The 27,972-nt window shown below is 61.3% G+C and overlaps 1 protein-coding gene across 1 annotated transcript; it reads right to left on the reverse strand.

The window, feature by feature from the left end:
* Positions 1-184: 184 nt before the first annotated feature.
* Positions 185-27,905, reverse strand: LOC125438520 (cytochrome P450 2K6-like). Its single transcript, XM_048506953.1, has 4 exons — positions 27,900-27,905; positions 26,089-26,151; positions 2,230-2,371; positions 185-507 (listed from the first exon to the last, which is right to left on the reverse strand). Exons 1-4 carry the CDS (start codon positions 27,903-27,905, stop codon positions 320-322), a joined length of 399 nt encoding a protein of 132 aa, XP_048362910.1. The 3' UTR covers positions 185-319.
* Positions 27,906-27,972: the final 67 nt, after the last annotated feature.

Here is a 27,972-nt window from a genome sequence, read left to right on the forward strand (position 1 = left end):
TCTGTTGATGGAGGAGGAAAGCAGCAGCAGCTGGGGGCCAGGGGCCTGCCGGGTGCGCCCTCCCCCATATGACCCACAGGCATGCGCCCGGAGACATGGGTGTCCCCATGTCTCCACAGGGGACATCCATAGGGGACACCCTCTGTGGTGCAGCCAAGTCCAGCATTCAGTTGCCATTCTCCCCACCATGGCTTTTTATGAATAGACATCTGCCAAATTATAATTAACTGAATAAACTCCTGGACATTGGACACAGTAGAATACAAGCTTCTTGTTACACAAAAGCTGTAGCAAATCTGCTGCATATTTTCATAGTTTACTAAGCATTTGAGCGGGGTACAGCACGGAGTTTATAAGGGCGGGGATGTATAGTGAGCCCCACTGAAGGCTCTTTGCTGAGCTCTTTGACTCCCTCTGGTGGTTGGAAGGTGAATGACCTCAGCAGGCTGGTGAAGAAGATGAAGAGCTCAATCTCTGCCAGCTGCTTCCCCAGGCAGATCCGGGCCCCTGTGAAATGATTACAGGCACAAGTCAAATGAATAACACATATTCCGCCCATCCTCAAGTTTCCATTACTTCTGGCTGCTGCTAATTTGGACTTAGAAGCTGGATGAACATATGTCGGGAGTGCTTTGATTGTGTGTTCCTGCATGGCAGGGGGTTGGACTTGATGGCCCTTGGGGTCTCTTCCAACTCTACGATTCTATGACTTGGTGAAGGAAACCTGGCTTGCTGAGCCATGCCTTCCTCTCATCTCCTGAAATAGCCCACCAGCAATTCGTATCACAGCAACCTCAGCTCTTACACGTCTCCTTTAAATCTCAGATCCATTACCATTGAGGGGTCTGGATTTGGCCCTGAGTGACCAATAGCTATCCACTAGAGTGAATTGATGTGAGTTTAAGATTACTTCCTTCCCAAAACAAAAAAGTTGTATGATACCACTGTTATATAATATAGTCACTGAACTTTGAACAGCAAATGCATCTATATGAGAACATCACGCACAGCCTAAGTAAGATGTCCTGGGGCCATTTTAAAAAGCATCCTGCGAAGGCACTCCACACATGCCTTATTTTAGATCCAGTTGAGGTGGGTTTTTTTTGGCATAACGCTTCAAAGTGCACAGTTTCCACCGAAACGTACTGCAAACCTTGGCAGAATGCAGAGCTCAGGAGGCATTTTATTTTTCACGCCCAAACGTTTTGCTCTCTGAACAGTTTCACCTGTTCCTTGCACCTGATATTTTGGGTGCCGCTGAAGGGATTGTACCTGTCACCATTTGCTGAAGGTTGCCCTAGGATGCTTGCTCTGCAGGCTCCTATCCTGGATGCTTTTATAGCCCAAAAAGTACATAGCAGTACTCTCTTGGTCCTGCCAATTCTGGCAATATATAGTTTTCCTTTTTTAAAAAAAAAATGATGAGCTATCTCTGTAACATCATAGTCACAAATACAAGAAACTTGGCTGCTCAGAAGAAGAAGAAGAAGAGTTTGGATTTATATCCCCCCTTTCTCTCCTGTAGGAGACTCAAAGGGGCTGACAATCTCTTTGCCCTTCCCCCCTCACAACAAACACCCTGTGAGGTAGGTGGGGCTGAGAGAGCTCCGAGAAGCTGTGACTAGCCCAAGGTCACCCAGCTGGCGTGTGTGGGAATGTACAGGCTAATCTGAATTCCCCAGATAAGCTTCCGCAGCTCAGGCAGCAGAGCTGGGAATCAAACCCAGTTCCTCCAGATTAGATACATGAGCTCTTAACCTCCTACGCCACTGCTGCTCCTTAACCTCCTACGCCACTGCTGCTGCTCCTACGCCACTGCTGCTCACTACCTCCCATTGAGAATGATCAGGTAGACCTGCCCACTGCAGACCAATTTTGTCTTTTTTTGTGCTGCGCAGAATGGACTTATGACTGGAAAGAATCATTCACATTTCATTGCACTTGCATGGATTGTGAAGCACCAACATTTAACAGTGCCAGACATCCCAAGGGCAATAGTGGAAGCTGGCACTAATAGAAGTTACTAGGCTAGAAATGGAAAAGGAGGGAACATCTGATTGCCCTGGACTTGTACCAGCACCGCCCCAATTTAAAATACAGGTCAAACAAACTTGGGATTAAACAGTGTATTAAAAATGGCTGACCTTCATCATAAACTGTTATTTCACCATAAAACAGTAAAGAGAAAGGCCCAACATGAGCTGAACTGACTGAGGGTTCTCCATTTACCTGCACCAAATGGCAGAAATGCTTCTCTAGCCACAAAATTCCCACCGTTGTCCAAAAAATGATTCGGGTTGAACTCTTGTGGGGATGCCCATTGCTTGGGATCCAGAAGGGCAGAGGCAATATCTGGGATGACAATGGTTCCCTAAAAGGAAGGCATAGTGGACTCAGAAGACTTCAAAAAACTGCACAATCCATCAATACTTCTGTAAAAAATATTATCTGTGTGTTTTGAAGGAAGCACTGTGAGGCACAAAATGTGGTGGTAGGAGGGTTAATTGTAATTTTTTAAAAAATATGTATGCTTTAAATTGTTCAATTGTTCAATAGTTCTTTCATTGTTAGCTCCCTTGGTGATGGGTGGGGGGGGGGGGGGGGGGGGGGGGGGGGGGTTGGGTGGGGGTGGGGGTGGGGGGGGGGGGAGGGGTGGGGGGGGGGGGGGGTGGGGGGGGGGGGGGGTGGGGGCGGTGCTCTGGCGGGGGGGGGCTGCGGCGGGGGGGGGGGGGGGGGGGGGGGGGGTGGGGAGGGGGGGCTGGGGGGGTGGGGGGGTGGGGGGGGTGGAGGGTGGGGGGGGGGGGGGGGGGGGGGGGGGGGGGGTGGGGGGGGGGGGGGGTGGGGGGGGGGGGGGGTGGGGGGGGGGGGGGGTGGGGGGGGGGGGGGGTGGGGGGGGGGGGGGGTGGGGGGGGGGGGGGGTGGGGGGGGGGGGGGGTGGGGGGGGGGGGGGGTGGGGGGGGGGGGGGGTGGGGGGGGGGGGGGGTGGGGGGGGGGGGGGGTGGGGGGGGGGGGGGGTGGGGGGGGGGGGGGGTGGGGGGGGGGGGGGGTGGGGGGGGGGGGGGGTGGGGGGGGGGGGGGGTGGGGGGGGGGGGGGGTGGGGGGGGGGGGGGGTGGGGGGGGGGGGGGGTGGGGGGGGGGGGGGGTGGGGGGGGGGGGGGGTGGGGGGGGGGGGGGGTGGGGGGGGGGGGGGGTGGGGGGGGGGGGGGGTGGGGGGGGGGGGGGGTGGGGGGGGGGGGGGGTGGGGGGGGGGGGGGGTGGGGGGGGGGGGGGGTGGGGGGGGGGGGGGGTGGGGGGGGGGGGGGGTGGGGGGGGGGGGGGGTGGGGGGGGGGGGGGGTGGGGGGGGGGGGGGGTGGGGGGGGGGGGGGGTGGGGGGGGGGGGGGGTGGGGGGGGGGGGGGGTGGGGGGGGGGGGGGGTGGGGGGGGGGGGGGGTGGGGGGGGGGGGGGGTGGGGGGGGGGGGGGGTGGGGGGGGGGGGGGGTGGGGGGGGGGGGGGGTGGGGGGGGGGGGGGGTGGGGGGGGGGGGGGGTGGGGGGGGGGGGGGGTGGGGGGGGGGGGGGGTGGGGGGGGGGGGGGGTGGGGGGGGGGGGGGGTGGGGGGGGGGGGGGGTGGGGGGGGGGGGGGGTGGGGGGGGGGGGGGGTGGGGGGGGGGGGGGGTGGGGGGGGGGGGGGGTGGGGGGGGGGGGGGGTGGGGGGGGGGGGGGGTGGGGGGGGGGGGGGGTGGGGGGGGGGGGGGGTGGGGGGGGGGGGGGGTGGGGGGGGGGGGGGGTGGGGGGGGGGGGGGGTGGGGGGGGGGGGGGGTGGGGGGGGGGGGGGGTGGGGGGGGGGGGGGGTGGGGGGGGGGGGGGGTGGGGGGGGGGGGGGGTGGGGGGGGGGGGGGGTGGGGGGGGGGGGGGGTGGGGGGGGGGGGGGGTGGGGGGGGGGGGGGGTGGGGGGGGGGGGGGGTGGGGGGGGGGGGGGGTGGGGGGGGGGGGGGGTGGGGGGGGGGGGGGGTGGGGGGGGGGGGGGGTGGGGGGGGGGGGGGGTGGGGGGGGGGGGGGGTGGGGGGGGGGGGGGGTGGGGGGGGGGGGGGGTGGGGGGGGGGGGGGGTGGGGGGGGGGGGGGGTGGGGGGGGGGGGGGGTGGGGGGGGGGGGGGGTGGGGGGGGGGGGGGGTGGGGGGGGGGGGGGGTGGGGGGGGGGGGGGGTGGGGGGGGGGGGGGGTGGGGGGGGGGGGGGGTGGGGGGGGGGGGGGGTGGGGGGGGGGGGGGGTGGGGGGGGGGGGGGGTGGGGGGGGGGGGGGGTGGGGGGGGGGGGGGGTGGGGGGGGGGGGGGGTGGGGGGGGGGGGGGGTGGGGGGGGGGGGGGGTGGGGGGGGGGGGGGGTGGGGGGGGGGGGGGGTGGGGGGGGGGGGGGGTGGGGGGGGGGGGGGGTGGGGGGGGGGGGGGGTGGGGGGGGGGGGGGGTGGGGGGGGGGGGGGGTGGGGGGGGGGGGGGGTGGGGGGGGGGGGGGGTGGGGGGGGGGGGGGGTGGGGGGGGGGGGGGGTGGGGGGGGGGGGGGGTGGGGGGGGGGGGGGGTGGGGGGGGGGGGGGGTGGGGGGGGGGGGGGGTGGGGGGGGGGGGGGGTGGGGGGGGGGGGGGGTGGGGGGGGGGGGGGGTGGGGGGGGGGGGGGGTGGGGGGGGGGGGGGGTGGGGGGGGGGGGGGGTGGGGGGGGGGGGGGGTGGGGGGGGGGGGGGGTGGGGGGGGGGGGGGGTGGGGGGGGGGGGGGGTGGGGGGGGGGGGGGGTGGGGGGGGGGGGGGGTGGGGGGGGGGGGGGGTGGGGGGGGGGGGGGGTGGGGGGGGGGGGGGGTGGGGGGGGGGGGGGGTGGGGGGGGGGGGGGGTGGGGGGGGGGGGGGGTGGGGGGGGGGGGGGGTGGGGGGGGGGGGGGGTGGGGGGGGGGGGGGGTGGGGGGGGGGGGGGGTGGGGGGGGGGGGGGGTGGGGGGGGGGGGGGGTGGGGGGGGGGGGGGGTGGGGGGGGGGGGGGGTGGGGGGGGGGGGGGGTGGGGGGGGGGGGGGGTGGGGGGGGGGGGGGGTGGGGGGGGGGGGGGGTGGGGGGGGGGGGGGGTGGGGGGGGGGGGGGGTGGGGGGGGGGGGGGGTGGGGGGGGGGGGGGGTGGGGGGGGGGGGGGGTGGGGGGGGGGGGGGGTGGGGGGGGGGGGGGGTGGGGGGGGGGGGGGGTGGGGGGGGGGGGGGGTGGGGGGGGGGGGGGGTGGGGGGGGGGGGGGGTGGGGGGGGGGGGGGGTGGGGGGGGGGGGGGGTGGGGGGGGGGGGGGGTGGGGGGGGGGGGGGGTGGGGGGGGGGGGGGGTGGGGGGGGGGGGGGGTGGGGGGGGGGGGGGGTGGGGGGGGGGGGGGGTGGGGGGGGGGGGGGGTGGGGGGGGGGGGGGGTGGGGGGGGGGGGGGGTGGGGGGGGGGGGGGGTGGGGGGGGGGGGGGGTGGGGGGGGGGGGGGGTGGGGGGGGGGGGGGGTGGGGGGGGGGGGGGGTGGGGGGGGGGGGGGGTGGGGGGGGGGGGGGGTGGGGGGGGGGGGGGGTGGGGGGGGGGGGGGGTGGGGGGGGGGGGGGGTGGGGGGGGGGGGGGGTGGGGGGGGGGGGGGGTGGGGGGGGGGGGGGGTGGGGGGGGGGGGGGGTGGGGGGGGGGGGGGGTGGGGGGGGGGGGGGGTGGGGGGGGGGGGGGGTGGGGGGGGGGGGGGGTGGGGGGGGGGGGGGGTGGGGGGGGGGGGGGGTGGGGGGGGGGGGGGGTGGGGGGGGGGGGGGGTGGGGGGGGGGGGGGGTGGGGGGGGGGGGGGGTGGGGGGGGGGGGGGGTGGGGGGGGGGGGGGGTGGGGGGGGGGGGGGGTGGGGGGGGGGGGGGGTGGGGGGGGGGGGGGGTGGGGGGGGGGGGGGGTGGGGGGGGGGGGGGGTGGGGGGGGGGGGGGGTGGGGGGGGGGGGGGGTGGGGGGGGGGGGGGGTGGGGGGGGGGGGGGGTGGGGGGGGGGGGGGGTGGGGGGGGGGGGGGGTGGGGGGGGGGGGGGGTGGGGGGGGGGGGGGGTGGGGGGGGGGGGGGGTGGGGGGGGGGGGGGGTGGGGGGGGGGGGGGGTGGGGGGGGGGGGGGGTGGGGGGGGGGGGGGGTGGGGGGGGGGGGGGGTGGGGGGGGGGGGGGGTGGGGGGGGGGGGGGGTGGGGGGGGGGGGGGGTGGGGGGGGGGGGGGGTGGGGGGGGGGGGGGGTGGGGGGGGGGGGGGGTGGGGGGGGGGGGGGGTGGGGGGGGGGGGGGGTGGGGGGGGGGGGGGGTGGGGGGGGGGGGGGGTGGGGGGGGGGGGGGGTGGGGGGGGGGGGGGGTGGGGGGGGGGGGGGGTGGGGGGGGGGGGGGGTGGGGGGGGGGGGGGGTGGGGGGGGGGGGGGGTGGGGGGGGGGGGGGGTGGGGGGGGGGGGGGGTGGGGGGGGGGGGGGGTGGGGGGGGGGGGGGGTGGGGGGGGGGGGGGGTGGGGGGGGGGGGGGGTGGGGGGGGGGGGGGGTGGGGGGGGGGGGGGGTGGGGGGGGGGGGGGGTGGGGGGGGGGGGGGGTGGGGGGGGGGGGGGGTGGGGGGGGGGGGGGGTGGGGGGGGGGGGGGGTGGGGGGGGGGGGGGGTGGGGGGGGGGGGGGGTGGGGGGGGGGGGGGGTGGGGGGGGGGGGGGGTGGGGGGGGGGGGGGGTGGGGGGGGGGGGGGGTGGGGGGGGGGGGGGGTGGGGGGGGGGGGGGGTGGGGGGGGGGGGGGGTGGGGGGGGGGGGGGGTGGGGGGGGGGGGGGGTGGGGGGGGGGGGGGGTGGGGGGGGGGGGGGGTGGGGGGGGGGGGGGGTGGGGGGGGGGGGGGGTGGGGGGGGGGGGGGGTGGGGGGGGGGGGGGGTGGGGGGGGGGGGGGGTGGGGGGGGGGGGGGGTGGGGGGGGGGGGGGGTGGGGGGGGGGGGGGGTGGGGGGGGGGGGGGGTGGGGGGGGGGGGGGGTGGGGGGGGGGGGGGGTGGGGGGGGGGGGGGGTGGGGGGGGGGGGGGGTGGGGGGGGGGGGGGGTGGGGGGGGGGGGGGGTGGGGGGGGGGGGGGGTGGGGGGGGGGGGGGGTGGGGGGGGGGGGGGGTGGGGGGGGGGGGGGGTGGGGGGGGGGGGGGGTGGGGGGGGGGGGGGGTGGGGGGGGGGGGGGGTGGGGGGGGGGGGGGGTGGGGGGGGGGGGGGGTGGGGGGGGGGGGGGGTGGGGGGGGGGGGGGGTGGGGGGGGGGGGGGGTGGGGGGGGGGGGGGGTGGGGGGGGGGGGGGGTGGGGGGGGGGGGGGGTGGGGGGGGGGGGGGGTGGGGGGGGGGGGGGGTGGGGGGGGGGGGGGGTGGGGGGGGGGGGGGGTGGGGGGGGGGGGGGGTGGGGGGGGGGGGGGGTGGGGGGGGGGGGGGGTGGGGGGGGGGGGGGGTGGGGGGGGGGGGGGGTGGGGGGGGGGGGGGGTGGGGGGGGGGGGGGGTGGGGGGGGGGGGGGGTGGGGGGGGGGGGGGGTGGGGGGGGGGGGGGGTGGGGGGGGGGGGGGGTGGGGGGGGGGGGGGGTGGGGGGGGGGGGGGGTGGGGGGGGGGGGGGGTGGGGGGGGGGGGGGGTGGGGGGGGGGGGGGGTGGGGGGGGGGGGGGGTGGGGGGGGGGGGGGGTGGGGGGGGGGGGGGGTGGGGGGGGGGGGGGGTGGGGGGGGGGGGGGGTGGGGGGGGGGGGGGGTGGGGGGGGGGGGGGGTGGGGGGGGGGGGGGGTGGGGGGGGGGGGGGGTGGGGGGGGGGGGGGGTGGGGGGGGGGGGGGGTGGGGGGGGGGGGGGGTGGGGGGGGGGGGGGGTGGGGGGGGGGGGGGGTGGGGGGGGGGGGGGGTGGGGGGGGGGGGGGGTGGGGGGGGGGGGGGGTGGGGGGGGGGGGGGGTGGGGGGGGGGGGGGGTGGGGGGGGGGGGGGGTGGGGGGGGGGGGGGGTGGGGGGGGGGGGGGGTGGGGGGGGGGGGGGGTGGGGGGGGGGGGGGGTGGGGGGGGGGGGGGGTGGGGGGGGGGGGGGGTGGGGGGGGGGGGGGGTGGGGGGGGGGGGGGGTGGGGGGGGGGGGGGGTGGGGGGGGGGGGGGGTGGGGGGGGGGGGGGGTGGGGGGGGGGGGGGGTGGGGGGGGGGGGGGGTGGGGGGGGGGGGGGGTGGGGGGGGGGGGGGGTGGGGGGGGGGGGGGGTGGGGGGGGGGGGGGGTGGGGGGGGGGGGGGGTGGGGGGGGGGGGGGGTGGGGGGGGGGGGGGGTGGGGGGGGGGGGGGGTGGGGGGGGGGGGGGGTGGGGGGGGGGGGGGGTGGGGGGGGGGGGGGGTGGGGGGGGGGGGGGGTGGGGGGGGGGGGGGGTGGGGGGGGGGGGGGGTGGGGGGGGGGGGGGGTGGGGGGGGGGGGGGGTGGGGGGGGGGGGGGGTGGGGGGGGGGGGGGGTGGGGGGGGGGGGGGGTGGGGGGGGGGGGGGGTGGGGGGGGGGGGGGGTGGGGGGGGGGGGGGGTGGGGGGGGGGGGGGGTGGGGGGGGGGGGGGGTGGGGGGGGGGGGGGGTGGGGGGGGGGGGGGGTGGGGGGGGGGGGGGGTGGGGGGGGGGGGGGGTGGGGGGGGGGGGGGGTGGGGGGGGGGGGGGGTGGGGGGGGGGGGGGGTGGGGGGGGGGGGGGGTGGGGGGGGGGGGGGGTGGGGGGGGGGGGGGGTGGGGGGGGGGGGGGGTGGGGGGGGGGGGGGGTGGGGGGGGGGGGGGGTGGGGGGGGGGGGGGGTGGGGGGGGGGGGGGGTGGGGGGGGGGGGGGGTGGGGGGGGGGGGGGGTGGGGGGGGGGGGGGGTGGGGGGGGGGGGGGGTGGGGGGGGGGGGGGGTGGGGGGGGGGGGGGGTGGGGGGGGGGGGGGGTGGGGGGGGGGGGGGGTGGGGGGGGGGGGGGGTGGGGGGGGGGGGGGGTGGGGGGGGGGGGGGGTGGGGGGGGGGGGGGGTGGGGGGGGGGGGGGGTGGGGGGGGGGGGGGGTGGGGGGGGGGGGGGGTGGGGGGGGGGGGGGGTGGGGGGGGGGGGGGGTGGGGGGGGGGGGGGGTGGGGGGGGGGGGGGGTGGGGGGGGGGGGGGGTGGGGGGGGGGGGGGGTGGGGGGGGGGGGGGGTGGGGGGGGGGGGGGGTGGGGGGGGGGGGGGGTGGGGGGGGGGGGGGGTGGGGGGGGGGGGGGGTGGGGGGGGGGGGGGGTGGGGGGGGGGGGGGGTGGGGGGGGGGGGGGGTGGGGGGGGGGGGGGGTGGGGGGGGGGGGGGGTGGGGGGGGGGGGGGGTGGGGGGGGGGGGGGGTGGGGGGGGGGGGGGGTGGGGGGGGGGGGGGGTGGGGGGGGGGGGGGGTGGGGGGGGGGGGGGGTGGGGGGGGGGGGGGGTGGGGGGGGGGGGGGGTGGGGGGGGGGGGGGGTGGGGGGGGGGGGGGGTGGGGGGGGGGGGGGGTGGGGGGGGGGGGGGGTGGGGGGGGGGGGGGGTGGGGGGGGGGGGGGGTGGGGGGGGGGGGGGGTGGGGGGGGGGGGGGGTGGGGGGGGGGGGGGGTGGGGGGGGGGGGGGGTGGGGGGGGGGGGGGGTGGGGGGGGGGGGGGGTGGGGGGGGGGGGGGGTGGGGGGGGGGGGGGGTGGGGGGGGGGGGGGGTGGGGGGGGGGGGGGGTGGGGGGGGGGGGGGGTGGGGGGGGGGGGGGGTGGGGGGGGGGGGGGGTGGGGGGGGGGGGGGGTGGGGGGGGGGGGGGGTGGGGGGGGGGGGGGGTGGGGGGGGGGGGGGGTGGGGGGGGGGGGGGGTGGGGGGGGGGGGGGGTGGGGGGGGGGGGGGGTGGGGGGGGGGGGGGGTGGGGGGGGGGGGGGGTGGGGGGGGGGGGGGGTGGGGGGGGGGGGGGGTGGGGGGGGGGGGGGGTGGGGGGGGGGGGGGGTGGGGGGGGGGGGGGGTGGGGGGGGGGGGGGGTGGGGGGGGGGGGGGGTGGGGGGGGGGGGGGGTGGGGGGGGGGGGGGGTGGGGGGGGGGGGGGGTGGGGGGGGGGGGGGGTGGGGGGGGGGGGGGGTGGGGGGGGGGGGGGGTGGGGGGGGGGGGGGGTGGGGGGGGGGGGGGGTGGGGGGGGGGGGGGGTGGGGGGGGGGGGGGGTGGGGGGGGGGGGGGGTGGGGGGGGGGGGGGGTGGGGGGGGGGGGGGGTGGGGGGGGGGGGGGGTGGGGGGGGGGGGGGGTGGGGGGGGGGGGGGGTGGGGGGGGGGGGGGGTGGGGGGGGGGGGGGGTGGGGGGGGGGGGGGGTGGGGGGGGGGGGGGGTGGGGGGGGGGGGGGGTGGGGGGGGGGGGGGGTGGGGGGGGGGGGGGGTGGGGGGGGGGGGGGGTGGGGGGGGGGGGGGGTGGGGGGGGGGGGGGGTGGGGGGGGGGGGGGGTGGGGGGGGGGGGGGGTGGGGGGGGGGGGGGGTGGGGGGGGGGGGGGGTGGGGGGGGGGGGGGGTGGGGGGGGGGGGGGGTGGGGGGGGGGGGGGGTGGGGGGGGGGGGGGGTGGGGGGGGGGGGGGGTGGGGGGGGGGGGGGGTGGGGGGGGGGGGGGGTGGGGGGGGGGGGGGGTGGGGGGGGGGGGGGGTGGGGGGGGGGGGGGGTGGGGGGGGGGGGGGGTGGGGGGGGGGGGGGGTGGGGGGGGGGGGGGGTGGGGGGGGGGGGGGGTGGGGGGGGGGGGGGGTGGGGGGGGGGGGGGGTGGGGGGGGGGGGGGGTGGGGGGGGGGGGGGGTGGGGGGGGGGGGGGGTGGGGGGGGGGGGGGGTGGGGGGGGGGGGGGGTGGGGGGGGGGGGGGGTGGGGGGGGGGGGGGGTGGGGGGGGGGGGGGGTGGGGGGGGGGGGGGGTGGGGGGGGGGGGGGGTGGGGGGGGGGGGGGGTGGGGGGGGGGGGGGGTGGGGGGGGGGGGGGGTGGGGGGGGGGGGGGGTGGGGGGGGGGGGGGGTGGGGGGGGGGGGGGGTGGGGGGGGGGGGGGGTGGGGGGGGGGGGGGGTGGGGGGGGGGGGGGGTGGGGGGGGGGGGGGGTGGGGGGGGGGGGGGGTGGGGGGGGGGGGGGGTGGGGGGGGGGGGGGGTGGGGGGGGGGGGGGGTGGGGGGGGGGGGGGGTGGGGGGGGGGGGGGGTGGGGGGGGGGGGGGGTGGGGGGGGGGGGGGGTGGGGGGGGGGGGGGGTGGGGGGGGGGGGGGGTGGGGGGGGGGGGGGGTGGGGGGGGGGGGGGGTGGGGGGGGGGGGGGGTGGGGGGGGGGGGGGGTGGGGGGGGGGGGGGGTGGGGGGGGGGGGGGGTGGGGGGGGGGGGGGGTGGGGGGGGGGGGGGGTGGGGGGGGGGGGGGGTGGGGGGGGGGGGGGGTGGGGGGGGGGGGGGGTGGGGGGGGGGGGGGGTGGGGGGGGGGGGGGGTGGGGGGGGGGGGGGGTGGGGGGGGGGGGGGGTGGGGGGGGGGGGGGGTGGGGGGGGGGGGGGGTGGGGGGGGGGGGGGGTGGGGGGGGGGGGGGGTGGGGGGGGGGGGGGGTGGGGGGGGGGGGGGGTGGGGGGGGGGGGGGGTGGGGGGGGGGGGGGGTGGGGGGGGGGGGGGGTGGGGGGGGGGGGGGGTGGGGGGGGGGGGGGGTGGGGGGGGGGGGGGGTGGGGGGGGGGGGGGGTGGGGGGGGGGGGGGGTGGGGGGGGGGGGGGGTGGGGGGGGGGGGGGGTGGGGGGGGGGGGGGGTGGGGGGGGGGGGGGGTGGGGGGGGGGGGGGGTGGGGGGGGGGGGGGGTGGGGGGGGGGGGGGGTGGGGGGGGGGGGGGGTGGGGGGGGGGGGGGGTGGGGGGGGGGGGGGGTGGGGGGGGGGGGGGGTGGGGGGGGGGGGGGGTGGGGGGGGGGGGGGGTGGGGGGGGGGGGGGGTGGGGGGGGGGGGGGGTGGGGGGGGGGGGGGGTGGGGGGGGGGGGGGGTGGGGGGGGGGGGGGGTGGGGGGGGGGGGGGGTGGGGGGGGGGGGGGGTGGGGGGGGGGGGGGGTGGGGGGGGGGGGGGGTGGGGGGGGGGGGGGGTGGGGGGGGGGGGGGGTGGGGGGGGGGGGGGGTGGGGGGGGGGGGGGGTGGGGGGGGGGGGGGGTGGGGGGGGGGGGGGGTGGGGGGGGGGGGGGGTGGGGGGGGGGGGGGGTGGGGGGGGGGGGGGGTGGGGGGGGGGGGGGGTGGGGGGGGGGGGGGGTGGGGGGGGGGGGGGGTGGGGGGGGGGGGGGGTGGGGGGGGGGGGGGGTGGGGGGGGGGGGGGGTGGGGGGGGGGGGGGGTGGGGGGGGGGGGGGGTGGGGGGGGGGGGGGGTGGGGGGGGGGGGGGGTGGGGGGGGGGGGGGGTGGGGGGGGGGGGGGGTGGGGGGGGGGGGGGGTGGGGGGGGGGGGGGGTGGGGGGGGGGGGGGGTGGGGGGGGGGGGGGGTGGGGGGGGGGGGGGGTGGGGGGGGGGGGGGGTGGGGGGGGGGGGGGGTGGGGGGGGGGGGGGGGGGGGGGGGGGGGGCGAGGGGGGGGGGGGGGGGGGGGGGCGGGGGGGGTGGGGGGGGGCGAGAGAGGGGGGGGGGGGGGGGGGGGGGGGGGGGGGGTGGGGGGGGGGGGGGGTGGGGGGGGGGGGGGGGGGGGGGGGGGGCTGGTGGGGGGGGGGGGCCGTTCTAACTTGTGTATATATATATATACACAAGTTAGAACGGCACGGCAATATAATCTAAATACAATTATAACAGCTAGCCAGAATATATACTGAATATATATATACTGAATATATATATACTGTGCCAGTATATGTATATTACTCCAATGGGAGAATGTAAACAATTTTTCCAAAACATTTTGTTACTGTTTGTAAAATTATAAAATTATTTTGGTTACTGATAAGTAAATTGCTACTCCAGTGGGAGAACTAATTTTTGAAGTCATTATTGTAGCCTGGATGATACAGGGTTGAGCGTCTCCTTATTTAAGGTACAAGATATCCACTTAGTCTCGACGAGGGTCAGGGTGTTTTCAACCCTGGCCCCACTGGTGGAATGTTCTGTCCAATGAGACCAGGGCCCTGCAGGATTTGACAGATTTCCACAAGGCCTCTAAGACAGAGCTATTCCGCTGAGCATATGGTTGAGGCAGCTATGGTTTTACCATTTAAAGGCCTCACTCTCCCGCTCTTCCCCCCCCCCATCTTGGAAAGTGGCTGCCAGTCTCCATAGGTGTTAATGACATAGATGGACCAGTGGTCTAATATAATATAAGACAGTTTCATGTGTGTGTATCTGTCTGGCACTTGAAAAGTCTCCATTGTAGAAGTATAGATATTTTCCATCAGAATTTCCATAGAGCTGAGTACATGGCAGCATGATTACCTGCTATAACATACCCTTTGCGTGTGCAAAAGTTTCCACAAGCTGATGGGCCTCCTCTTGGATCTGGTGCTCCACTCCTTTCTTCCCCAGTCCCAACTTCCGCAAGGTAACCATCCCAAATTTCCTCTGTTGCTTCCAGGTGTGGCCATTGGAGAATACAATACCTAAAGCCATTAAGAACCAATTTACTCAGAAGAATCACTGCAAATACATACGCAGATTTCGAGTCCAGAAAATATAGATTGGAATGACACTAATGCCTATTAATTCTGAGCTATTCTGAACGAAAGGAGCTCCCATTCACTCCCACTTTCTATCATTCATTCCTGTGCTAATAAAAGGCAAGGAAAAGATGGTCAGGGAAATTCCTATGATTACAGTGTCTAAAAAGTAAATGCCAACTCGGAGGGAGCTTCACCCATCATTATTCCTGCACAAATATAGGTGTGATGTTTCACTTCGTAAATATTTGGTGTGTGTTTTATATGTGGAGTTTTAACGTGGAGCCCATGAAAAACTATGGCTGGTTTTGAAAGAAATGGGTATGTCACAGCAACTGACATGAAGCACAACCTATACTCTGGACAAGAGACTACAGTTATGACCAGTGGTGGGATCCAAAAATTTTAGTAACAGGTTCCCATGGTGGTGGGATTCAAACTGTGGCATAGCACCAATGGGGCTGGGTGGGGCACGACGGGGGCATGGGCGGGCATTCCAGGGGCAAGGCATTGCTGGGCAGGGCTGTGGCAAGGACGCAGCCACTGCGCCGGTCCTTGGGCGGGAAACGAATGCACGCAGGCGCAGGCTGCCACGCACGCCAGTGCACCTCCTGCTAGACTGCTTCAAGTTCTGCATGCTACTGCTGAGGAGCGGAGGAGGGGCATAACTAAGACAAAAAATCACGTGGCAAAATCACCAATTAGTAACCCCCTCTTGGCACACACAAATAATTAGTAACCTACTCTCGGGAACCTGTGAGAACATCCCACCTCTGGTTATGACAGAACAGGGAGAAACAGAATGGTTTCCAGTTGGCAAAAGTGTCAGACAAGGATGTATTTTATGTATTGTCGAAGGCTTTCACAGCCAGAATCACTGATGTGCTGTGTGGTTTCCAGGTTGTATGGCCATGTTCTAGCAGCATTCTCTCCTGACATTTTACCTGCATCTGTGGCTGGCATCTTCACAGGATCCTCTGAAGATGCCAGCCACAGATGCAGGTGAAAAGTCAGGAGAGAATGCTGCTAGAACACGGCCATACAGCCCGGAAACCATACAGCACCTCAAGGATGTGTTTTATTTTCCTATTAGTTCAATCAGTATGCAGAATGTATGATAAGGAAAGCTGAATTATATTTAAATGAAAACTGTGTGAAAATTGGGGGCAGGAAGATCAACTATTTGAGATATGCAGCTGGCATATTTTACTGGCAGAAATTAGTGAAGTTAAAGCAGAAAGTACCAAATCATGATTACAGCTGAACATCAAGAAGTCAAAAGTAATGACCAGTAGAGCATTACACAACTTTAAGGTGCGAGAAGGTGCGAAACCTGGGTGCGAGAAGGCGAGACTGTCGCCTTGGGTGGGGTCACACCCCCAGGTTTCACGTGTCTCCACCAGTCTTGAAAACAGGGCCAGGGTGGCAGGGTGGCGATGTTCATCTGTGATTCCATCCCCTTTAGGGCTGCCCCTGTCCTGGAGATCACTGGCATGGAGTGTGTCGGCCTAGAGTGGTTGGCTTCGGAGAGGTTGGCTGTCCTTTTGGTGTACCAGTCACCTAGCGCACCAGGGGATGGCCTGCTACAGCTGCTGGAGGTGGTGGCTGACTGGGCGTTGCGGTTCCCCAGACTTATTGTCTTGGGTGACTTCAACGTCCATGTTGACACCGCCTCATGCGCAGTGGCTGTGGACCTAGTGTCATCCATAGCAGCACTGGTAAACAGCAGCCCCTTGGGGATTGGGCATATTATTATTAGTAGCAGTAGTAACAACAACAACAACAACAACAACAACAACAACAACAACAACAACAACAACAACAATAATAATAATAATAATAATAATAATAATAATAATAATAATAATAATAATAATAATAATAATAATAATAATAATAATAATAATAATATTCTGGCCCCACTCATGAGGCTGGTCACACTCTGGATCTGGTCTTTGGTTCAGGGGTTGATATGGTCATATCCTCTATTGATAGAATGCCATGGTCCGACCATTATGTCCTGAAGGTTCGGATGGACATGCCACACCACCCCGTCTAGGTGACGGACCAATTTATGTCTGCCCGCGGAGATTTATGGATCCGATTGGTTTCCTGAATACTCTGCGGGATTCTGAATCTGCCAGCACACTTGATGGAAGGTGGAAGACTGGTATTTCCGGCTTTCCGATGCCATCGAGGTAGTTGCTCCCCGGCGCCCTCTGCACCCCCACTCTCGGCTGGCTCCATGGTATACCGAGGAGCTACGCCAGATGAAATGGGAGCTCAGACGGCTAGAGCAAGTGTGGAGGAAATCTCATGACAGAGCGGCGCGAACAACTTATAGGATGTTTATGAAGGCCTATGAGATGGCAATGAAGGAGGCGAAGAGAGAGTTTTCTTCTCCTCTCTCGCATCTGCTAGCTCTCGCCCAGCACAATTGTTTCGTGTGATTCGGTCCTTGACCTCATTATCTGAGGGTTCTACAAATTATCAATTGGCTATTAGCTGTGAGGCATTTATGAGCTTTTTTGCAGATAAAGTTGTGTCACTCTGCCAGGACTTTCCTGCTACTTTGACTACAATTAGCGAACTGGAGGCTCCCTTGCCATCTTCTGGCCCTTGTTTGGCCCGGTTTTCCCTGCTCTCTGAAGCCACTGTTGACAGGGTCCTGGCTGCTGTTAGACCTACTACTTGTCCTCTGGATCCGTGCCCCTCCTGGCTTATTAAAACTTGCCGGGAGGAGTTACAACCCCATCTGTTGAATATCATCAATGGCTCCTTGAGCAAGGAGTCTTTCTGGGTGGGTTGAAGGAGGCAATGGTCTGCCCACTCTTAAAAAGACCATCGTTAAATCCTGGAGATCTAGCCAATTACCGCCCCGTTTCGAATCTTTCGTTCCTGGGGAAGGTAATTGAGAGAGTGGTGTTGGAGAAGCTTCAGGGCTTCCTGGAGGACACATCGGCTTTCAATCCCTTCCAGTCCAGCTTCCGTGCTGGGCATGGGACAGAGACTGTTCTCGTCACTGTCGCAGATATGCTCCGTATGCAGCTTGACCAAGGCGGATCGGCACTGCTGGTATTATTAGACCTTACCGCAGCGTTTGATGTGGTTGATCACGATCTTTTGGCCCACCACCTGGCCGCTTCTGGGGTGTGGGGCACACCCCGCTTCTGGGGTGTGGGGAGTCAGCAAGTGTGGTGCGAGGATCAAGCCTCCCAGAAATGCCCGCTTCATTGTGGTGTGCCTCAGGGGGCGCTACCATCCCCGCTGTTATTTAACATCTATATGCGAGCCCTTGCTCAGTTGGTACGGAGCTTTGGGCTGATCTGTCATCAGTATGCTGATGACACTCAGCTCATTCTGTTGATGGAGGGGGGAGCGGTCGCCGCCCCTGCAGCTCTACAGCATTGTTTGGAGGCGGTTGCTGGTTGGTTACAAAAGAGCAGGTTAAAACCGAATCCATCAAAGACGGAGATCCTCTGGCTGGGGCGTGAAGGGGGGGTTGGGGACTTTCAGCCACCGGTGTGGGAGGGGGCCTCATTGGCACTGGCCTCCTCCATTCACAGCCTGGGGGTCCACCTGAATTCATCTCTCTCAATGGAGACCCAGGTGGCCCATACAACCTGGGTTGTGTTTTTCCAGCTTCATCAGGCCCGACGGCTGGCCCCCTTCCTCTCCCAAGCAGACCTAGCCACTGTGATCCATGCAACAGTCACCTCCAGGTTAGACTATTGTAACTTGTGCTATGTGGGCCTGCCCTTGTGTTTGATCCAGAAGCTGAAGCTGGTCCAGCATGCAGTGGCTTGTTTGCTCACAGGAGGTGCCTATCGTGATCATATCCAGCCTGTGTTGCGCTGTCTGCATTGGCTTCCAGTGGAATTCCAAATCATTTACAAGGTATGGGTGTTCACCTTTAAGGCCTTACGCAGCCTGGGGTCTTTGTACCTTTGGGACCGCCTTACTCCATATGTCCCTACACAGCCTCTGCATTCGGCAGAGGCCAATTTGCTGGTGGTCCCCAGCCCCTTGATGACGTGGCTGGCCTCCACTCAGGCCAGGGCCTTTATGGCTCTGGCCCCTGCCTGGTGGAACACTCTTCCTCCATCTGTCCGGGCCCTGCAGGATCTTGATGAATTCCGCAGGGCCTGCAAGACCGAATTGTTCCACCGGGCTTTTGGAGAGGCCGGCTGCTGATGGTGTGCGCACCTCTTTGTCTCTGTCCCTTTACACTCTGGGACTATTGACACAATATGATCCATCATTCCCCCTCGTTGGGAGGGTTCACTGAAAGTTTTTACTGTCGGACACTGAGAAGTTTATATGAAATGCTATATTTTATGGTTTTAATGATGTTATGGCTCAAGGAGCCTGCATTATTTATTTATTGTTTATAATTGCTCCTTGTATTTATATTTATTCTTATGTTCACCACCCAGAGTCCTTAGGGGAAGGGCGGTATATAAATTTGAAGATAAATAAATAAAATAAATAAATAACATGAGCAAATGTCTTTGTATTCTATGATGTTTTGAGAAGAAGAGGATGAGTTTGGATTTATACATTCTCTCCTGTAAGAAGACTCAAGATAGCTTACAAACTCCTTTCTATTCCTTTCCCCACAATAGACATCTCGTGAGGTAGGTGGGGCTGATGAAGTTCTGAAAAAACTGTGACTAGTCCAATGTCACCCAGCAGGAATATAGGAATGGGGAAACAAATTTGTTTCACCTGATAAAAGTCAGCCGCTCATGTGGAGGAGTGGGGAATTGAACCCGGTTCTTCAGGTTAGAGTTCACCTGCTGTTACCCACTACACCACGCTGGCTTTACATAAAATTATGTGCAATGGATTATTTGACAGTCTCAATGCTATGGCTACTGTGATGGACTATGGTAAAATGGTTAACTTTAAAAGGTGCAGTTCAGTCAGAGCAGGAGCACCAAGAGTTAACCAGAGTGCCACCTGATTGGTTGGCTGAGATGCAGTAGCCAGGAACCACAGAGAGGATGTGCTTACCTTACTATAAAAACAGAGAGAGCCTGTCAGAGAACAGATAGTTTGGGAGATTTTTGACAAATTGGGAGATTGTGTGACACAGAGATTTAGCTGTTTATATGTATGGCCATCGCTTCATATACAAGAAGGATTCTTTTTTAAAGGACACGCTTTTCCCCACCGCAAGTCTTTTGTTCTGAGCATGCCCAAAACACTGAACTGTGATTGGCTGACCAGAGGGAACAGTTCCTCGATGATTCCTCACTTCACTGGTTTCGACCTGAGTTTGACCTAGGTTCGGTGGAAAAGTTGTAACTCCCTGATGGAGTCGGAATTTGACAGTTTGGGGCGATTCCTCACACGAGTAAAATAGGTTTGACCCAGTTCCCTGAGAAAGGTACTAACCTAGGTCGAAGCCATTGTTGTTCCCCACTGCAACCAGCTTGATCCCAGCTGGGAGGGTGGGATCATCCTGTGCATCTTCGCTGCTTCGTTCCGATTGGCTATTGTTCTACGGCCATGTTCCGTCTATCCCCACACACATTATAAAAAACTGCCACATGAATGGAGGGATGAAGGTGGTGTTTTTTGATTGGCCAGCTGTATGCATGCCCGAAACACTCAGCTGTGATTGGCTGAATGGGGGACTCCTGGCACCAGAGATTCCACACTTTATTGGAATCGAGCTGAGTTCGAGCGTGGTTCCCTGAAAAAGTAGTAGTTCTCAACTGGAGTTGGAAATTTGACCATTACACGGGGCAAAGCTGATACAAAACCATGTCGATTCCAGTGGTTGTGCAGAGCACTTAGGTCGAACGCAGCTCGAACTTAGATTGATAACGCAAGTGCAGAATCAACCCTAGATACTGGACCAGAGAGTTCATGAGGGTGTGTTAGCTTAACTGGCAGAGTTAAGAGTGGGTTTAAGAAACCCCAGAGCTTACTCTGCCACAAGCCACTGTGACACCTGTGTGTGTATGAAGCTGTAAATGGAAACCAAAAAGCCATTTAACTGAAACGGCATTGTATTTAGTAACATCTAAGTAAAATCTGCCTAAAAGAACAAGAAACACTTCAAAACCTCTCTGTAACATCTGAGATGAAATAAGCCTGTAAATAAATTCTAGTTTGTTTTAACTGTCAACAGCCTCACAGAGTTCTGTTTTTCCCTCACACAAAATGGCAGCAAACATTTTTTTCGCTGATAGACTTTGTCTAAAGAACTTGTGTGTGCATGAGTGGGGCATGCCTAGGCTAACAGCAGCTACCAACTGAACCATCCCACATGACCCCCCCCCCCCGCTGGACCTCTGTCTCTGTCAGGGAGTTGGAGTGTGTTGCAGCAAGTAAGTGAAAAATTCTGTTTTCAGAGTTGGCCAGATGTAATAGTCTCCAGCAGATTGAAAGATTCAGAAATTGTCTTTGTTGTCTTACACTTAATATTATTGTATGTTTGTTATAAGGAAGACTATATCTTAGTATTCCCTGACAACATACCTTTCCCTTTTGTTAAAGCTTTCACGACATGGGACGTCGGTCGGTCAACAAAGTTTTCTGAATGATTTATCAGTCCCTCCTTCACTCCTTGGAATCCGGATAGTATAACCATAGGCATTGGTCCCACCCATAGAGTGAAAATATTTCCATATTGCTTTCCCATCTGCCATTTGCATCAAAAACGACAATTGAAATATATTAAAACAAACCATTTCCAAATCATCATTCTGCTTTCTGCTTCCATGTGCTGTATTCCGCTCTTCCCTACATTCCTCACTATTTCTTTTTCTTTCTTTTTGAATTTTTATTAAGTAAACATGAAGTTAAATATAACAATCAGAAAAAACATTGGGAAACCAAAAGAAAAAGAAAAAGAAAAAGAAAAAGAAAAAACATCCTACATATCATGTTGCATTAACATTAATTTAAAAAGAAATAAATAAAAACATAATACCATAAGAAAAAGGAAATAAATTATAGTTTGATAGATGTCCAAATATCCGTACAATTAAAACAAGATTCAACTTCAAATACATAGTTTACTATCAAAATCTAAGGCTTTGTAAAATAGTTTTTGAGCATAACCCAATTTTATCAGTTTTGTTTTGAGTCTTGCTCTATTTCAAAATTGTTGAATCAAATATCTTGGATAACTTAGCCAATTCAAATGTTTTAATTTGTCCCTCTGTTATAGAAGGCAATTTATTTGTTTTCCAATATTTGGCCCAGAATAATCTAGCCACTACTGCCATATATTGAAACAACATAATCTGAGTTTAGTACCTTTTTAATCTATCATCCCTAATAATCGATCTATCATCCCATTCAGGTTTTAATTGTATTTTAATTTTCAGTATTTTCTTAATTTCTATATGTATCATTTTAAAAAAATCATTTCTTCTCTTGGCCACCATTGATGAAAAATGTACCTATATATTTATTACATTTCCAACATTTATCAGATAATTTATACATTTTAGCCAATTTATCCAGAGTGATGTACCATCTCATCCCCATCTTATAAAAAAGTTTTTCTTTACGTAATTACTAGGGTTGGTCAATACCAGCCAGATTCATTCCAATTCGGATTCAGCCCAGATTCAGATCAATGGATTCGGATTGGCCAAATTCCGAACCTTGCAGATTCGAACTGGCCCAAATCTGTGGGAAAATCCGGGAATTTTGGGTGCGTATTTTTTTGGTGTTTATTCACGTTTCGGCCTGCAGGGGAGCACTTTTTGACATATCGACACCAAAATTTCAGGGCATCATCAGGAGACTGTCCTTATGCTACCCCCCAAGCTTGGTGAAGTTTGGTTTAGGGGGGGCAAAGTTATGGACCCTCTAAAGGGTAGCCCTCATCTCCTTAGCTCCCATTGGAAAGAATGGGGGGATAGGAGCACCCCTTTTGAGGGTCCATAACTTTGGCCCCCCTGAACCAACCTTCACCAAACCTGGGGGTATCATCAGGACAGTACCCTGATGATACCCTGAAAGTTTGGCACCAATATGTTTAAAAATGCGCCCCCTGCAAGCCTAAACGTGAAAAAACACCAAAAAATAAAAACGCAATTTGGCTGGTGGTCCGAATCCCATGGATTCGGATCTGATGGGATTCGGACAGCTCAGATTCAGACCCTGTTCATCCAAATCTGTCCAAATCAGTGCAGATTCGGTCAAAATCCGGATTTGGACTGTCCGAATCTCCAACCCTAGTAATTACTTTTAGTAAAGGTTAAAGCATTTTTTCAAAGATGTTCCCAGGAATCTAACATCATATTATGACCAAGGTCTTTGCCCCATTTAATCATATATTCTTTAATATATTATTTTTCTTGGTCTAAATCCAAACATAATTTATAAAGTTTCCCAATTATATTTTTGATTGTTTTGAAAAATATTTCTTGTGATTTGTCTGTTTCCTCTCTTTTTCTGAATCTGGTTTTTTCTTTCAAAAAGTAACTTTGTAATTGTAATTGAAGTTTCATGTTAGCTAATGCCAATCCACACTTTTGTTTTTGTTCTGTCATCACCTTGTATTTAATTCTAGCCTTTCTTCATCCCCACAAAAATTTATTAAGTTCTTTCTGACACTCTTTAAAAGGTTTTTCTAATTTGATAATTGATAAGCATTGAAAAAGAAATACTAAACTAGGCAGAATATTCATCTTAATGGTTGCTATACAACTCAATAGAGACAATTTTAATTTATCCCAATTCTTCAAGTTTTTTGAACTTCCTTCCATAATTTTGCATAGTTATTTTCAAATAAAGATAAATTAAATTTGATACATTAATTCCCAAATAAGTAACCTTGGCAATAATTTGGCTTTCGACCAATACTGCTAATATATTTTTGCTTTCATTCTCCATATTTTTAACTAAAAGCTGAGATTTTTCTTTATTTAGTTTTAATCCAGAAACCATACCAAAATTAAATAAAATATTTTAAAGTTGAACCACTGAATGAGTTGGATCTTCCATGATAACCACAACATCATCAGCATGAGTCCTTACTTGCAATATTTCTTTTTAAATTCTTACACCTTTCACTTCTTCACTCTGTCTAATTTTATCTAACGAAGTTTCTATTGAGTAGAGGGGAAACCAGGCATCCTTGATGGGTCCAAAATCTCAATGAGACAAGACATTCAGGACAGGCAGTTGGAAATTTCCTGGTCAATCTACCCAGCTGAGTCACAGAATTTCCATCTTTGATGGATTTAATTTCAATCTGCTAACTCTCAACCAACCAGCCACGGCTTCTAAACATTGCTAGAGAGACTCAGGGGTGGAGGCTGGTCAGCCCTTTATTGTGAGAATGAGTTCAGTGTAATCAGCATGATGGCATCCCAACCCAAAGCTCCACCCAGCTGGGGCAGGGGCCGCATATAGATATTAAATAACATTGGGGAGAGGATGGTCCCTTGCAGCACAACCCATATATAGTGGAATGCTCTTGGAGATCTCTCCCTCAAAATTACCCGCACTCCAAGTCCTGGAGTTACAAAATCATCCAGCTTAAAGCTGCCCCTTGAACTCCATCAGCGAGGCCGTGGACCAACAGGTTATGATCTACCATGTCAAATGCTGCGGTAAGATCTAACAATACCAGAACCCCTGCCCTGCCTTGATCCAGCTGAAGGTGCAGCTCATCCACAGTGGCGACCATCTTTAGATTGTTTAATAAGGTTTTTTTGGTTGAATTTCCTTGATTAATGTATTGTTTTTGAGTTTGCTTAATATTCTTTTTAAACAATATTGTTCAATTAAAAAATCACGTATATATGCCTTGAAGCATCCTAATAGTGTCCCACATCAATTCTTCTTGAATATTAATTTCAAAAAATTAATGAATCTTAATTTTGTATTGTTCTACTATAATAAAGTTTTGTTTAGCACCTATCTCTATTCTTTTTTACCTTTTTCCAATATATTTTATTATCACTGGTCTATTATATTTCTGCTTTAATTACATTCTTTAATATTTCATTGGAGACTCAGATCATGCTTATCCTTGAAAATGTACCATGTCTTGCTGAAAAAAAGTAAAATCCTTTTCCGTACTATTGATATGTCTCCAAGCAACTACTAAGCCTAAATTTTCCACTGATTCCAAAAAGATTTTGGAAAGTTTCTTACTTTTTAAAATCTCTATGGCCATTTCTGCATGGCAATGATGGGGGTTGGGTCAGCGTATTCCACGAACGGTCCCAGAAACAGCTGGGAAGACAGCGCCACGGAGCGCCGGCACCCGGCCAACCTACCGTGGCCGTGGCCGTCCGGCACGTCACCAAGGCCTGGGGACACGCCCCCTTGCCCTGCGCAAGTGATCCAGCATCACAGGGCAGGGGGCCTGTCCCCAAGCCTCGGCGACGCGCCGGATGGCCATGGCCACGGTAGGTAGAGGGTGGAAGGGGGCGTGGAGGGCGCCTTGGAGCAGCTGCCATTCGCACGGCAGCGGCTCCAAGCCGCCGTTTTCCATAAACCTTGCTTCCCAAGCGAGGTTGGGAAACGGTGGCTTCGCGCCGCTCGGGTGTGAATGGCTCCTTGGGGACGGCGTTTTTGCCGTCCCCAGGGCGCCATAATCCGCCCGTGTGGAAAGGGCCTATGTTATTTGTGCCTCTACTTTTGTCTAAGTTTAAATCAACCATTAAAGTCACATAACATAATGAAGTTTGCATAATCCATCCAGGAATTTTATTAAACAACTGATTGAAAAACTTATCTTAACATCATTTGGTGCATAAATCCCAATTAAAATATTTTTTCATTCTCTACTTTCGCTTTTACTTACAAATATTTATTTATTTTATTTATTTTATGAGGCTTTTATACCGCCCCATCCCCGAAGGGCTCTGGGCGGTGTACAGCAGGTAAAAGCAACAACACAGAATTAAAACGTTAACAGCAGCGAACAATATTTAACAAAGAAATAGGAATACAAGTGGCGTCCAGCAGCTTAATTTTAAAATTCCCTCCCCACCCCCACCCCACCCCCCCGAGGGAGGCATAGTGGTCTCATTGGTTGGCAAACGACCCAGATGTCAGGGTCGGACGAGGGCCAGGAGGGCCAGGATGGGGGGCACCACATCAGCGGCCAGTGCCTCCAAAGGCCCGGCGGAACAGCTCCGTCTTACAGGCCCTGCGGAACTCACTGAGGTCCCGCAGGGCCCGGACCGCTGGAGGGAGAGCGTTCCACCAGGCCGGGGCCAGAGCCGTAAAGGCCCTGGCCCGCGTGGAGGCCAGCCGCATCATTGAGGGGCCAAATAACATCCCCCTTTATCTGCATAAATCGGTTTTTGCTCAAGAACCTCCTTAACATAAAATGCTACACCACATTTCTTTTTAACCTGTCATGAAGCACCAAATGCTTTGCAAGAGTTGCAAGAGTTCATTAGGTACTTCCTTTATAATCATCACTTCCTTGTCAACTACTTTAAATCTATTTGCATAGTGTACATGTAAAATAGTTCTAACACATTTCCTTACAAAGCTGGCAATTATATCCCTAGGGATCTTTCTTTCCTTTGCCACTTTTCTCCAGTTCTTCTGCAATTTTTCCCAGGAACTCAGCCAAAATACCCAACATTCTTTCATTAATTTTTTTCATTCTCTTTCTCATTTATTCCTGTAAATCTTAATAGTCTCTCCATCTGTTTCATTCGTATAAATAACAATTCTTGTCCGTTCTTCCCCTCTTCATTTTCTGCCTGTTATTTTTTCTTCCAAATTGTCCATTCTTTTATTCATTGGTTTTATTTCTTCCAGAATTGAATTCATTCCTTCCTCCAGTGTAGATATTGTAGAAATCTTCTGTTTAATTTCATTCAGTTCACCATCAACTTTACCTATTTTAACATTACCGTGTTTTTCCGAAAATAAGACAGTGTCTTATATTAACTTTTGCTCCCAAAGATGCACTATGTCTTATTTTCAGGGGATGTCTTATTTTTCTGCTCCACAGCTGCATGCTCTGGTGTTGTGTTGACGGGCATGCTTCCAAACAGAAACTTTGCTACGTCTTACTTTCGGGGGATGTTTTATATTTAGCACTTCAGCAAAACCTCTGCTATGTCTTATTTTCAGGGGAAGTCTTATTTTCGGATAAACAGGGTAGTATCCAATATAGTTGTGGAGATTACACCCACCTTTCATAATATATTCCTGTGTTATGGGTCCATCAATTAGAGCATAATTGATGTTAAGGGCGTTGCCAGCATTTTTCTTTCTTGGTGTCATTGTTCTCTGCTTTAAATAAGCAAGACAATGTTAAATCCAATCAGGAAGCTCTGTACAATTTCTCTACTTCGAGCTCTGTAATACAAATTAGTAGAGGTATTTTCTCAGGAGCCCCGCAGGGACACTTAACTACTAAAACTAAGACAAAAAAAGACCTCTTTCCTGCCAAGAAAGGGAACTTTTCTAAAGAACTTGCCAAACTGGCTCTAATACAACAGCTGGGCTCATTTCTACAAGGCTGAAACGCAGGAAGAGTTGCTTCATGTTCTCGCTCTTAGCCCTCGGGCGTTTCATGGGTCAGCTTGATGCCTTCGTCGCTTTCCTCACCTCTGGCACATGCATTGCTTCCTGCAGGTAGAGGCTGCTCAGCCAAAGCTCCTCAGTCACCCTCTTTTGTACAAAAGGTAAGAAAAGAATTCACAGGCTTAGTTTTCAAAGTTGTTATTTAGAAGTTCCTTCGCTCCGGTGGAAATTCCCCCGGAAGTCCCATTCATCATTATTTTCATTTCCCTCTCAGATTCCTGCCTGTTTCAACCTCATCTTCCATTTGTTCTTCTGGAGACGCTCTCACGTCTCCTTGTCATAAGATCCTCATCTTTGTTGGTGAACAACACAGGAATTTTGCGGGACTATGGCTCAGTGGTAGAGAATCTGCCTGGCGCGCTCAAGGTCTCAGGTTCAATCCCTGACATCTCCAACTAGATAAGATTAGGTGATGTGAAAGATCTCCCCCAGAGACCCCGAAGTGCAGCAACCAGCCTGAGTGGACAATACTAACCTCGATGGACCAAGTGTCTGAGCATAACACAGTTTCATCTGTATCCGATAGGCAGTGGAATTTTTGTGTGGCTCTGATGCATAGCTGTGCTTTTCACTCTCAGCATCAGTACACATGGAAAACCAGTCCTAGCCTTTCCCATCTCATAACTGTTTTCATATCCTCAAAATGTCCTGTGGAGCCACTATTGGCTTAGCTGCAAAAATTACATCAAATATTTGGCTATGCACACTTTAATTGTTTCTAAAAGAAATTCTATTTTGATTTTTTTTACATAAGACAAGCCCCTCCTTGCCAATCCTCCTCTCCCCAGATACATGCACACACATACACAATTACACACACAAACCAACTAATATATCTATGAAAAACAAGCAGCTCCATTGTGCCCTGAGATGGAGTGATTGTAAAGGTGCTGAGCATAGGATTGTTAGACATATATGATACCTTTTGTTCTGTCCCTTGGTTGGTGATGCAAAATGCTCCTTGTTGAGGGATTTCCATGGCCAGAATCTCACTGTGTGTGTTCTAAGTGCTGACAACATGGGCCACAAAATATATAATCCCATGTTGGGCACCCCAACATCTTAAGGATACCGAACGTGACTGTGGTTTAAATCATGCTAACAATGCTGTGATTACAGTTATCCTTTTCACATTGCTCGGGTTAGGGGCCCAGAATCCCCTGTGATCTGGTAATCTGCATACATGTCTTTGGTCCTCCCTTCATACCAGAGAATAAGTCTGATTTTTTCTTTTTCTTTTATTTTAACTTTAAAAAAGAAATTGTGTATATTTATGGTATTTAAAAGACATGTTGATATAACTACATACATATTTTATGCATTTCTGAGTTTCTAAACTTTTCCTGGCTCATTTGCTGGCCTTCACGTGCCTGGAAGACTTCAACAAGTGCTCTTATCTGCTACATCTATCTCCTAAAAACAGAAATACCTAAACAAGAAATATGTAAAACTAAATACCTGGCTGACTGGAACATACTATAGTGTGTGGTGTACCATGGCCTAGAAATTGCTGCTTCAATAGAAAACTATTTTAACCAATAACTAATTGTTTATGTATTCCTTCAGATTTGCCTAATATCAGAAATGTGTGCAATTTCTAATAGGGATGCTGAAAACCTTATGGCTGCCAGACTTGGCAGGTGAGCAAGTTCATAATCTGTAAACCAACATGCCCAGTTAAATAGTCCACCAGTCACCATTATGAAGGACTGCAGTGATATCAAACAAACAACAAACAAAACCTTTATTGGCATAGATTGATCATACAATAGACACATAAAATAAGTCTCATAAGGCTACAGTGATATCACAAATAAGCAAAACAAGCTGCTTACCTTCATGTTGTATCAGTGATCATCTGTGAAGTCATTCCTTTGATCTGGGCATTCTTGTGGTGTTCAGCAAACC

This window comes from Sphaerodactylus townsendi, linkage group LG08 (assembly GCF_021028975.2).
Source record: "Sphaerodactylus townsendi isolate TG3544 linkage group LG08, MPM_Stown_v2.3, whole genome shotgun sequence".
In the NCBI taxonomy this organism is placed as follows: domain Eukaryota; kingdom Metazoa; phylum Chordata; class Lepidosauria; order Squamata; family Sphaerodactylidae; genus Sphaerodactylus; species Sphaerodactylus townsendi.

Bases quoted from the DNA above. Each gene is read 5' to 3' on its own strand.
- LOC125438520 (XM_048506953.1), bottom strand. The intron at 2,372-26,088 runs GTGAGGAAAGCG...CCTTCCTTTTAG, and splicing joins AAGCAATGCATGTGCCAGAG to GGAACCATTGTCATCCCAGA. The intron at 508-2,229 runs GTAAATGGAGAA...ATCATTTCACAG, and splicing joins ATTTCTGCCATTTGGTGCAG to GGGCCCGGATCTGCCTGGGG.